The sequence below is a fragment of the Malaya genurostris genome, chromosome 2 (genome assembly GCF_030247185.1).
Source record: "Malaya genurostris strain Urasoe2022 chromosome 2, Malgen_1.1, whole genome shotgun sequence".
NCBI classification, from domain to species: domain Eukaryota; kingdom Metazoa; phylum Arthropoda; class Insecta; order Diptera; family Culicidae; genus Malaya; species Malaya genurostris.
Genome location: NC_080571.1, coordinates 152,172,277 through 152,186,250, shown reverse-complemented (window position 1 = coordinate 152,186,250; position 13,974 = coordinate 152,172,277). Strand labels below are relative to the sequence as shown.

General features: G+C 34.2%; 1 protein-coding gene across 6 annotated transcripts in view; it reads right to left on the bottom strand.

Annotated features, from left to right (window-relative positions):
• Positions 1-13,974, bottom strand: part of LOC131427593 (nose resistant to fluoxetine protein 6) — a 1,835,865-nt gene that overhangs the window by 282,283 nt on the left and 1,539,608 nt on the right. For all 6 annotated transcript variants that reach the window (XM_058590935.1, XM_058590937.1, XM_058590936.1 and 3 more), the window contains one exon: positions 2,042-2,238. In XM_058590935.1, coding sequence (XP_058446918.1) covers positions 2,042-2,238 — 197 coding nt within the window. The remainder of the gene's footprint in view (positions 1-2,041; positions 2,239-13,974) is intronic.

Below are 13,974 nucleotides of genomic sequence, written 5' to 3'. Positions count from 1 at the left end.
TTATTATTATTATTATTATTATTATTATTATTATTATTATTATTATTATTATTATTATTATTATTATTATTATTATTATTATTACTATTATTATTATTATTATTATTATTACTATTATTATTATTATTATTATTTTGTTTTTGGTCAAGGTCGTCTCGTTACCGGCTTAAAAAAATCAAAATCAGGACCTCCTTTAGATGACCATGAGCTAAACTCGGTTCATTTAATACCCTTTTTCTTTGGCCATGGTCTTCACCGGCTCAAACAGTCTGAATCAATATTTCTAGTTTTTTTGTGCTTTTTTTTTATTTTAAATTTTGGCCATGGTCGTCGCTACGGGCTCAAAAAAAAAACTTGTTTACAATGGCCATGAGCTAAACTCGACTCATTTCTTTTCAACTAAGCTTTGGCCATGGACTTCACCGACTCAAGCTGTATACTAATTTGCTTTAGTATTATCAATTTGGCCATGGTATGTTCATTTTGCGTTGTAACTCTCCAATTCCATTGTCGATAATAACAAGCTCAAAATACCACAACAACCACTCAGTGAAGCTGACACATAACACCGTTTTGATAAACCCACAGTAGATACTAGCAATTACATCACAATGTCGAGAAGCCAACCAAATTACGATCTGTGAAAGGAGTCTACTAATGGACATCAGAAACAATGCATGCGAAGCTCCACTACTAAGAGGGCAACCTGTGCAATGCCCGGTATCAGAAAAACCACCATCAACGAATACAAAAACGATAGCTCCAGGAATGCTATTAGTGCAAACCGTTCACCAAGACGTAATCATTAACAGCACCTTAATAGAAACGTTGAAAGGAATTCATCTAGTTACGTTTCACAACTGTTCGTTGTTCATCAATAATGAGCTTTTTGAGAATTACGAACTACGGTTTGATCAACCATCAATTCTTCCGCTGCAACTTACAAAAATCAAAACGTTGCACGTAGAAAGACACGTAAACCTTTCCGAAATACATAATATCCATTTGGAAAACAGACAACTAATGAAAACTATAGAGTTTAAATACCGAATCGGATCCATATCATTCGGCACCGTCATCATTCTCACGGTCATACTTTTGGCCATCGGCATCATCAAATACTAGAAATTTACAAAAACAGGAAATTGCTCGGGACGAGCAATACTTATGGGGGAAGCAGTTAAACGCGATACTCCCCAACCAAACTTAACCGGACAGCCGATAGAAGTTCCCAGCAATACAGCGAAGTCAGCAACACCGAAGTTTAACGCCAATGAACGCAACCCAATACCGTACGTGACCGGAGGACCATCGTTGCTAGCCGTCAAATCAGCAGTTTAGGGACAAAGACAGGGCTCTTCGATGTATCTAACATTTCACACAATAAATCAGTTCTAATTTAGACTTCGATCAATACGTTTGACTTTTTAAAAACCCTCTTAATATAATCTAAAACTTAATTTATATCACTGAAGTCTTTTTTATGCGAATTAACGTACCGCATAAAAAAGACCTCAGTGTATATATTTATGTATATATATATATATATATATATATATATATATATATATATATATATATATATATATATATATATATATATATATATATATATATATATATATATATATATATATATATATATATATATATATATATATATATATATATATATATATATATATATATATATATATATATATATATATATATATATATATATATATATATATATATATATATATATATATATATATATATATATATATATATATATATATATATATATATATATATATATATATATATATATATATATATATATATATATATATATATATATATATATATATATATATATATATATATATATATATATATATATATATATATATATATATATATATATATATATATATATATATATATATATATATATATATATATATATATATATATATATATATATATATATATATATATATATATATATATATATATATATATATATGTATGTATGTATTGCAATGTGGTTACTTACAACAATGACATGTTGTAGATGCATTGGAGCCTCCATCTGGAATGACGTTACCATCATTATCACGGGATGAAGTAAGTAAGCGCAGTAGGATAATCTACTTAAAGGATAAAAAGCGCGATAGGACAGTATTTTATTTACTGGAGATGCGTATCCCCAGCAACAGGATAATGTGATCCACACTAGAGCTATACCCCATGCTGCAAATATAAAAATACAATTTGTATTAAATGTGCAATCCATAATTTTAGGTTGCTAATCACAGTAATAGTATATTCGCAGTTATAATTAGTTGAATGATGCATATTGCGGCTAGTATCGGAAACTGCAATAGAGATAGTAAATAAATCAACATAGTTTAATTTATCGGGATAATTTTTAAGGAACCGTTCATGAATTAGGTAAACTCATGGAAAGGTGGGACTTTAAAAGAGCCAAAATGGATAAAACAAAAAAAAACTGTTTTTATCCATCTAGTGGTGTAATGATGCCTTACTCATATCAATCATACTAGCATATATAATACTGTGGTATTCTTCAAAATCTTCTCCTTCGATTCTTGAAAGAATAATCGAATTCAGTTTGTTTGACCGTCTACTGGTAAAAACTATCAATTGGAGAAGATTTGAGGTCGACTTTTCTTGGTTTCGAAATTTTTCTTGGTTTTTCGCCCAACCCGTTTTTAACACACTTTACCCTATATTTCCGGATCCGGAAGTCGGATCCAGATGAAATCCAGGAATTCCATATGGGACCACAGGACCTTTCATTTGAATCTAAGTTTGTGAAAATCGGTCGCGCCAACTTTGAGAAAAGTTAAAATACATATTTTCATTTTTTTGCACATTTTACCCCATAAATCCGAGACCGGAAGTCACATCCAAATGAAATTCAGGAACTTAGTATGGGATCTAAAAAGCTTCAATTTGAATCTATGTTTGTGAAAATCGGTTCTTATTATCGACTGTTGCACTTATTTTCACAATTTTTTGCACATTTTACCCCATAATTCCGGAACCGGAAGTCGGATCCAAATAATATTTACTAATTTGATATGGGACCAGAAGACCTTTCATTTGAATCTAAATTTGTGAAAATTCATTCAACCAGCTCCGAGAAAAGGTAAGGCATAATACGTAGGTAAAATACACAGAGAGAGAGAGACATTTTGCGTACTTGACGAATTGAGTCGAATGGTATATGACACTCGGCCATTGATTTTCGAAAGCGTTTGATACTGCTTATCATTCATCTTTATGTCGCAAATTACGTATGAATATAGGATTCAGACGGAAAGCTGGACAATTAATATAATCTTATCTATTAAAACGGTATCTAGTAGTTTTCAGTACCACAAGGTTTTGTGTTTGGTCAAATACTGTTTTCATCGTATATCAATGACATGCGGACTGCAAAATTGTAATGTTCATTTGTTTGAGGATGATGTTCAAATCTACTTCGATTGTTCTAACTTATCTGTAGAGCAAGCATCATCACTTATCAACAGAAATTTGATGATCATTATGGTTTGGGTTAGGAAAATTGAAAATAAATGCGGATAAAACCCAAGCAATTTACTTTTCTCGAACGAAAACCTTTACAGTATTACCTACAATCATGTTTAATAACAAAATTATTGATTTAAAAGATAAAATAAAAAAATAGGAGCAACAATACAAAACAACTTAGATTGGGACAGTTATATTTTACAACAATGTGGTAAAATTTATTCAATATTGCGTACACTACGTTTACTCGCATGTCATTAGCATGTTAATACAAAACTATTGTTGTTCAAATCATTAATACATATATCTTCACTTTGTGTGCTGTGATTTTATAATGCACCAGATATCCGGATTCGCTTACAATAATATGAAAAAAAGCGTTGAACTGCTGTGACCGATTTGTATTTAACTTAAATCGTGTGACTCATCGACAACAAGAACTGTTAGGATGCACGTTTTAATTGGGAAAAGTGAGATGCTTAAAGCTTTTACAGAGTATCGTAACAAATCGATCAGCTTTAAATTTAAAATGCAAAATGGTTCCTTCAAGGTACCTCGATTATTGTTGAGTGTGCAGCCGGGGAAGATATTAAATTAGTGAAAGAGAACATTGAAGGCAATTTGGGTGCCAACTACAGTGCTGTTATACCCACACCCGGAAAACCAAAAATTAAAGTAGTGGGGATGAGTGATCGATATTCCTCTGATGTCTTCATATATCTTTTGAGAAGTCAGAACGAGGGCGTTGCGATCGAAGATGTGAAAGTTGTTGCTAATTTTGAAAATCCACGCTTCAGATATAACAAATATAATGTAATAATAGAGGTTGATAAAAACACTTATAGCAATCTGATGGCAGGTATTGGATGGGATAAGTGTTCTATTTACGAGGCCTTTAATGTACTGAGATGTTTCAAATGTGGAGAGTTTGGTCACAAGAGTACAAATTGTGCGAATAAAGAGACTTGTTCTAAATGTAATGCAGCACATAGAACTTCTGAGTGCTCTTCAACTGATTTTAAATGCGTAAATTGTCTAAAAATTAACTCGGAACGTAGAATGAATTTGGACATAAATCATCCGGCATTCAGTAAACAGTGTCCAGTAGGCTGCTTGAATCGAAAAAGAAAAACGTTTTGTCTAGTGGATAGCAACTAACTGACAGGAGGCTATCGGAAATTTTGTATTTGAATATAGCCGGTTTGTCTACTAACTTTGTCGCAATGCGGCATCTTGTAGAGGATAGAAGGCCCTTGTTAGTTATGCTATCGGAAACACATATAGTTGATTCCAGTGCATTTGATCAGCTGGGTATTTCTGGTTACACTGTTGCTTATTGCTTATCGCATTCAAGACATACCGGTGGAGTAGCAATTTACGTCAGAGAATCGATTAAGTTCAGCATTCGATCAAACGCAATGATTGAAAATAATTGGTTTTTGGGCATACCAGTTGAAAGAGGCATGCAGCAAGGAAATTATGGAGTTATATATCATTCTCCTAGTTCAAGTGACCGTCGTTTTCTGGAAATTTTAGAAAACTGGTGGGAAAGCTTCTTAGATTTCAGTAAATTGAACATAATTTCAGGAGATTTCAATATTGACTGGCTCAGGGACCAAGATTCGAATTATTTGAAACAGTTGTCAGAATTCTTCAACCTCAAGCAAACTGTGAATGAATTCACGAGAATTTCCAGACATAGTAGAACTTTAATAGATCACGTGTATTCAAATTTTAACGGTATTCGTTCATTAGTGGCGGACGGTTGTAAGATTTCGGATCATGAAACAATCTAAGTTTACTTGACGAGAGGTTCCATACTAAAAGAAAAGAAAATTAAAATAAAATGCTGGAAAAATACTCAAGCCAAGCTATATCTCAACTGGTATCAAGAAGCCTGGATTTTACGCAGTCAGCTGGAAATTTAGATGGCAGAGCGACTGTTTTGACTGACGTGTTGAAAAGGTGTACTAGTTGCTTGGTATCTGAGAAATACGTTAGCTTGACTAGCTCGAGCCGGTGGTACTCTTTAGACCTTTTACGGTTGAAGCGAGAGAGGGATGAAAAGTATAAAACGTTTTGCAGAACTAACAACGAAATTCACTGGCGTGGATACACGAATGCTCGGAATATATACTCACGAGCCTTGAAAAAGACTAGATGTGAATATTTCCAGAGGAAGATCGATCAACATCAACGAAATAGCAAGGAGTTGTGAAAATCCTTAAACAAATGATTAAGCCAACACATAGTTCTTCGAAAAGCATGAGTTTTAATGGGGTAGAAAAACGGTGTGAGCAAACCATAGTTGAAAAATTGAACAGTTATTTCATAAACAGTGTTCAACTGATCAATCAGAGTATTGATCAGGTCAGTGAACCTAGTGAAATAACACAGTCGATAAATAACAATTGCAGATTTGAAGGGTTTCACCCAATCACTTTTGGACAGTTAAGAGATATTTGTTTTAATTTGGAAAGATCGACAGGTATCGATAATGTCAACGCAAAGGTGATACAAGATTGCTTTCATGTTATCGGACACGATCTTCTAAACTTGATAAATGAATCGATACAAACTGGGCACGTACCGAAAGTTTGGAAAGAATCATTAGTTATTCCTATTCCCAAAGTTGCTGGAACGGATAAAGCCGAAGAGTACTGTCCCATCAACATGTTGCACACGCTGGAGAAAATACTGGAACATGTAGTTAAGGACCAGTTGATGAACTATTTGAACGGTTATAATTTGCTAATGCCGGAACAATCTGGATACCGAGAGGGACACTCTTGCGAAACCGCTTTGAATCTGGTATTAGCAAAATGGAAAGAGAGAATCGAAATTAAAGAGACTATTCTTGCAGTGTTCTTGGATCTAAAGCGCGCTTTTGAAACAATCTCAAGACCTTTATTGTTACAAACTCTACAACGCTTTGGCATTGAAGGAGTAGCATACAAATGGTTTGAAAGCTATTTATATGATAGAAAACAAAAAACTGTATTTAACGATTTTGTGTCCAGTTCTCTAGATAACTCACTTGGAGTGCCTCAAGGCAGTGTCCTAGGACCAATTTTATTTATTATGTATATTAATGATATGAAACGAGTTTTACGGTTTTGTGATATCAATTTATTTGCTGACGACACGGTTCTGTTTATTGCATCTAAGGATTATAAAAAAGCTGTTGCACACTTAAACGAAGACCTACATTCTCTAGCACGTTGGTTAAAATTCAAGTAATTGAAATTGAATGTCGCAAAGACGAAATACATGGTTATTTCTTCTGCGAGCACTAGACATGATGCTAACGTTGAAATTGATGGTGAAATTATTGAACGCGTTAGAGAGATGAAGTACCTTGGAGTCGTAATTGATGAAAAGTTAACATTCAAATCTCACATTAATAACGTGATCAGGAAGATTGCCAAAAAGTACGGAGTATTGTGTCGTTTGAAAAATGATTTAACGATCAGTAGTAAAATTCTTCTGTATAAATCAATCATTTCACCACACATTGACTTCTGTCCATCCATTCTGTTTCTTGCTAATAGTACACAAATCATGCAATTACAGCGACTGCAAAATAAAATCATGCGATTGGTACTTAAATGTAATAGATACACTTCCTCTACTTTTCTGCTGAGTGCATTACAATGGCTTTCGGTCAAACAAAGAATTTATTACTTAACAATGGTGTTAATTTTTAAATTAATAAATGGTATGCTGCCTCGATATTTGTGTGATCGAGTTGAGAGAGGAAGTGATTTACATAGATATAATACCAGAAATGCATCAGATGTAAGAACACCAAACTTTCTATTAGGCAGATCACAGAATTCGCTACTGTACAAAGGAATAAATTTTTTTCAATTCGATGCCCAGACAAATTAAACGTGCTACAACTCTAAATGAGTTCAAACATATATGTATTTCACATGTAAAATCTGTCTTATGAACCGATTTTAAAATATATATTATAATTTGATTTCTTTAAAATTATGTAAAATGAAGAAGAATGTATTTTGACTTATCACTATTTTTTGTAGATGTTAGAAGTTATTATGATCTGTATGATGATGATGGATTTTTTTTTGTTATTAGTATTTTAGAGTTGATATAGATAAAAAGTAAATGAGTTGTCTACAAAAGTTTGAGCCCGCGCGCGTAAAGCAGTCAAAGACAGTCTAGAAATGGAATAAGGCTGAATTAAGAGATATTATTGTTTGAGACCAATTATGATTTTCTTGAGTTATGCTGGGATCTACAGTTGTTGATGAAATTGGGCTTGGTTCTGCTCATTCGCAGTCTCGTTATTCCATCGTAGCTGGTGGTGATAACGATGAACTGGTCCGGCGGGAAGGGCCTGGTGAATTATTGTCTGATACTGGTCGAGATATTGGGTTCGATTCCTAATTTGTTCAATGATCTTCTCGGGTTGGAAATTTTCTTGATCAACCCTGGATAGTAGTTGTAATATATAATGTAGTATAGTAATTTCTTTTTGTTCAGCTGCTCTATCGAAGGAATATCTATGCCTGCTAAGTTAACCAGCTCGTTTCAATTTTTGATTACTGGTTAAAGCATGTAATAATAATTATTATCACTTAGATAACTCGTTCAGCTCACACCTTTGTAGGAGTATGAGGTGGGACCATCATCATATAACTTCTTGTAGTTATCCTCCAAAGCCCTACAACGATTAAATTCCCTTTGTAAGGTTCTTTCATGAGAAAATTTAAATTTATGATTTGACGAAATCTTATGCGAAAAATTCGAATAGAAATACGTATTTTTGTAGAAAATTGTACAAATTTTCAATTCCCGTGCACTATTTGACGATTAAATGCACAGGAACCTTATCCGCTGTCGATTTGTAGCTATCCTCTAAAACCTTACAGCAGCATAAAAAATTTTTGGAGGATAAATGGAGGATAGCTACAAACCGCTCAATATGTACCACACCGAAATAAGAAGAAAACACAGAACAAACGATGCGTGCTTTGTTCTATTTCGTACACGCTAGAAAAAAAGAGACGGTTGCGGATGTTTGCTATTAGTGTGTAATATTGTTAAAAGACGGTGCTGCGGTTGATAAAAATTATAGCTATTTTATGATCAGTACGACCGAGAGAATAAACGAGTGTCAATGAATTCAAATTTATTTGAAAAAATATGAAACTTTCACATCCGGTAGTGCAGTGATACCGTGCCGGTGGTGTAGTGATGTCAATAATAATAATGAAAATAATAATCCTACTACATGTTTTATGTTGTAGATTCATGATGTTTAACTTGACTAATATATGCAGAAGTAACAGAAACGCAGGTTTGCTTCGTTTGTTAGATTTCGCTTAATTGATTTAATTGAAATAGAGCAGGAGATAATAAGTCAAGGTTTAACTAAGTTCAAAACTGTTCCATCTTTTAGGTCATATTTGTTTCTGGCAAACAAACCAACTTCGGCTATACCGGTCATCTGAATCCGGTTTTGGAAGAATTGGAAATGGTGATTAAAAACTGCAAACAGGATCTCACTCAATTTCCTTCAAGATGGCCAAATCGATATTCACAAACTTATAGGTTCAAAGGAAAAGTTTTACAGTTTCATACGGAATTTCTAAATTTGTTGTGGATACTACTTCCGTTTGTTGGATTTGGTACGAACTTTCCTATTTCTATTCAATGAACAGTTGTTTTTGCGAATTTCACAGTAATATATATGATGTTATGAGTAATTTGAGAAAGGCATCATTACATCACTAGGTGGATTAAAACAGGTTTTTTTAATATGTAAAAGTTTATTGGTTATAATAATTGTCTAATATTCACAGATAATTTTCTAATAAAAATTGTAGTTCATTTGTATCAACTGGATTTCTATAATTTATATAATTTATGTAGTTGACAATAAGTTTTAGCAATTTCGTTCTGGCTTCTCTTGACGTTCCGTTGAAGGTAGGTCTGATCAAATCTGTGAATTTTAGTCTCCTCCAGCTACCTATTAGTGGAGCAACCATTCTTTCTAAAACCTGTAATGCAGCTACTACTCGTGAACACATGTTGAATTTGGAGTATCTCGACTGGAGCATTGTAGTGCAAGCACTGTTCTCCATCTACTCGACGCGTGATGAACAGAAGACGTCTGTGTTCAGTTTTGCCGTTCACTAACAACACCCTAGGCATCATAACCTAAATTTTGGCTTTACCTATCGGGCTTCCAGCCGTTGATCAGTAATGAGGATGTGCAAAAGATAGTTGCTCGCTGTTTGGAATTAGAAGCCCCTTTTTGATGTTATTCGTCTAGTACCTAAAGGAATTGACACATCAAACATGACTTACATCTCGTTGGTCTGAATCCAGCATACAAGCAGCCAGCTCTCAACGCTGCGTGCTGGCCAACAGGTTTACTATTTAGAGAGTTTGTTGAGATTTAAAAAAAAAACACAATGAGACGGCCATTCACCAACGATCCACCACCAACGATCTCAACACAGCAATAATTAGTAGTAGCGGATTAGTCTCCCGGTCCAGACGGTTTACCCGCTGTTGTTTTAAATCGATGTATTGGTGCATTGGCAAAACTATTGAGTACAATTTTTAGTCGATCTTTTGAGCAGGAAAAATTCCCGTGCATATGGAAGCAATCGTACATTTGTCCCACATTTAAAGATGGCGATCGGCGAAATGTTGCTAATTACCGTGGGATTACTAGTCTCTCTACCTCATCTAAACTTTTCGAAATGATTGCAAGTGATGCCATATTACATCGAGTGAGGAATTACGTTTCATTTGATCAGTATGGGCTTATACCAGGAAGCAAAAGCAGCATTTGACAAAATTGACCACAAAATACGTCTTTGTAAATTATATCGTCTCGGCTCCTTTGCGCAGCTCGTGCGCTGGTTAAGAGCTTATCTGACTGGTAGAGTATTACAAGTGAAATTGGATAACTGCATATCATCTCAATTTACGAACAATTCAGGAGTTACTCAAGGTAGTAATTTACTACCATTACTTTTCGTACTGTTTTTCAACGATGTCTCATTTGCTTTGCAAAATGGCTGCAAATTGATCTATGCAGACGATTTAAAATTGTACCTCGTAGTTCGTACCGTAAAGGATTGCCAGCGGTTACAATATCTACTAGAATTGTTCGTAGATTGGTGTCACAGAAACAAGCTAATCATTAACGTGGCAAAATGTCAGGTGATTACGTTCCACCGTACTTTGAATCCTGTGAAATTTAATTACAGTATTGTTGGCTCTGTTCTGACTAGAGTTAATCAGGTTAGCGATTAAGGAGTATTGTTGGATGAAAAACTGACCTTTGATTTACATCGATCACTGATCATTTCAAAAGCTTCACGACAGTTGGGATTTATTTCAAAAATCGCATAGAATTTTAAAGATCCTCATTGTTTGAAGGCATTATACTGCTCACTCGTAAGACCTATTCTTGAGAACGCTTCATCAGTTTGGTTACCGTATAAGCTCTCGTGGTACATGCGAATTGAACGAGTTCATAAGCGGTTTGTTCGTTTAGCTTTTCGCAATTCACCGTGGAGAGATCCCTCGAATCTTCCACCATATTCGGATAGATGTCAACTAATCGGAATCGAATCGCTGTTACGTCGCCGTAAAATACAACAGGCAGTATTTGTTGCAAAACTGATCAACGGAGAAATCGATGCACCGGAATTGCGATCCGAAATTAATTTTCGAGTACCGAACAGAACCCTGCGGAATACCACTCTACTTCAGAAAAGATTTCATAGTCATTTCATTTTCAACTAGTTTTGGATGTAATGAACCGATAACCGCTGCCATTCGATCATTCACTGCTGTAGAAGATCTTTTTGAGTTTTGTGAATCATCTTGTCGCTTCACAAGTAAAGTCAAACGATCTTCTGTGTTTTAATATTTTTTCTAGTCTTTAGTTTTTGTTTTGTCGTGAATACGACTTACTTTACTGTCGGTTTGTACGCAAAGCTAGTTTCAATTCAAGCATTGGAGATAAAGCAAACAAGAAACGAAAAGTGGACAACATTATACAAAATCAGCCGTTCTAATGGCTCTAAATGTTATCTAAAGAACTGTTAAGATTACTCTTTTGAAATTCGAAGGTAGAAATCATCAGTTTAGTGAAATAATTTGATTTGTTTCGTGCACTTTTCGCTGTGCGAAAATCGTTCGAGATAAATGTTCCGAACTGTGCTAAATATCGTACACGGAAAGAAATCCGTTACTGCTGTTATGATTAGAAAATCATGAAACCAATCATTTTAACTTATCATGAAATCATGATATCATCAAGTCTTCTCCCACGAAAATTAATCATGGTTCGAAAATGCGTTACTTGAAGAATGCATTTCTTTCAAAGCTCGTAACTCTAATTTTCTACCCGGATATCACTTTGAACCCTCTGTCTCAAGTGATGTGATAGATTAATAGATTAATGGTAAAGCAAAAAGCAGAAATTGAAAAGCAAGACCTACTGAAAATGTTTACTTGATCCTGAAGCATGTTCATTTAATAATCGTTTTGTTTTACCCACCAGCTGATAGAGAAGTAGCAACATAAAATAATGAACCGTAAATTGACAAACATCAATGTTAAATTTTGTTTGAATGTATTCTTACACCGTGTGACCGTTGTTGTTAGAATAATATTCAGATAGCTAGCTTAAACAGAAAAAAATAAATTCGATTGTGAATTTGGAACACTATCTAACGAAAATCAGAAAAATATTTTGTTCCACCACTTTGATTAATTTGTTTCATAGATATAACAACATAAGCTGTATTGATGCACCTAAATATTATGAATAAAACGATTTTTAATGTGGAACACATTTTTGTTTTCTATATAGGCGTGCAAACTAGAAACTCAAGAAAAATACACGTAGAAATGTGGTCAGGTTTTGAACAATTACAGCTCAGACAATTTTATATAAATTATTAATATTATGTCACCATTTGATTGGAAATATTTCTACGTATTGATTTGAATGTTCATAGACATGTATTTTTAATTGTGTATCATTGAAATGTTAATTAATAGCTAGCAGTGTCCTATTTTGCCTGCAAAAAATCTCCGGCATACTGGATTTCCCTGCCATAGTCGACGGTTTTGAAGGAGTAAACGATATATCAAAGGGAAAGCATTGCTCTGATTGGTCAATCGATGCTAAAGCGCAGCTGCTGGAAGCACGCGAATCTATAAATATAAGCAAAATTATAGCTAACGTTTCAGTCCAATGAGTAGCATGCTAGGGGTAGGTTGTTGCTACACAGCAAGACAAAAAGTGCCATAAAACGATTTGAAGCGTTAATTGGTATGCTCTGATCTTGTGTCATGCAAGTTCGGATGAAATTCCATGTTATGTCGTTTCACCTGAGAAATTGACAACTACCCTGGGGTAAATTTGGAGTGCATAAGATTAATTTCCAATTTATATAAGATGAACTCGATTGATGATAAGAAACTCGCTTCAACCGAAATCTCAGAATGGTTGTAACGGTAGAGAAACGCTATAAAAATAACCGCTTGCATACAAAACTTGAACACAAGTTTGGCGAAGAGAAGCTTAAATATCGATATCCGTATCGTGTACAAACTTACAATTGCATACATTTTGGGCTATTGGTTTAATTTTTTCGGCTACAAAACAAATACAAATCACGACAAATAGAGTCTATATTCTGGGTTCGCGTATTTGGTTTTAGTTCCTAATAAAGTTCAATCTAAGCAGACTCGCATGCATTTGCGAATTCAAAAGTGTTACGATTGATTGAACTGTTTGATTGTAGATCATAAGAAATTTTGGTTGCCTTGTTCCACATCAATGGCTCGAACAACCCCATGGGGATGATCCTTGTAGTTTTTTGCAAGAATTCGACATAGAGTTTCTTTTTAAGAGGCTTGATTCACTCGTGTTTTTTCATGCAGTTCGTTTAAGTGTTTAAATTCTGAAACACAAAATCAAAACTGAAATAATGAACGCAAGTATACACGTTATCTCTTGCGTCGTTGTTTTTCAAAAACAGAATATTTTCATTTCAAAAGAAGTTCGTCGTGCTTTTCACTGAATTTATATTGCAAAAAGGACCATCGCTGCAAAAATCACACATAACGCAAAAATTACCATCGTAGCAGAAATACGCCTGAAGTTATACCCAACAACTTCAAGTGCGTTACGTTTAAGTTTCAACGAAATCAGTCCGAATGAATCATGATCTGAGAAATTTTAATCACTGTGTATTATCATAACATGAAAATAAATTATTTTCCCCAAATCATGACTCGTTTTACTCATTTCTAGAATCAGAATTTTGCCCGTGTAGACAATTCCACCATTTGGTCCTTCTAAAAGGCAGAAATGAATCCTGTACAGCATCTTGATAGTTTCTTTCAAAGAAATATGTAAAT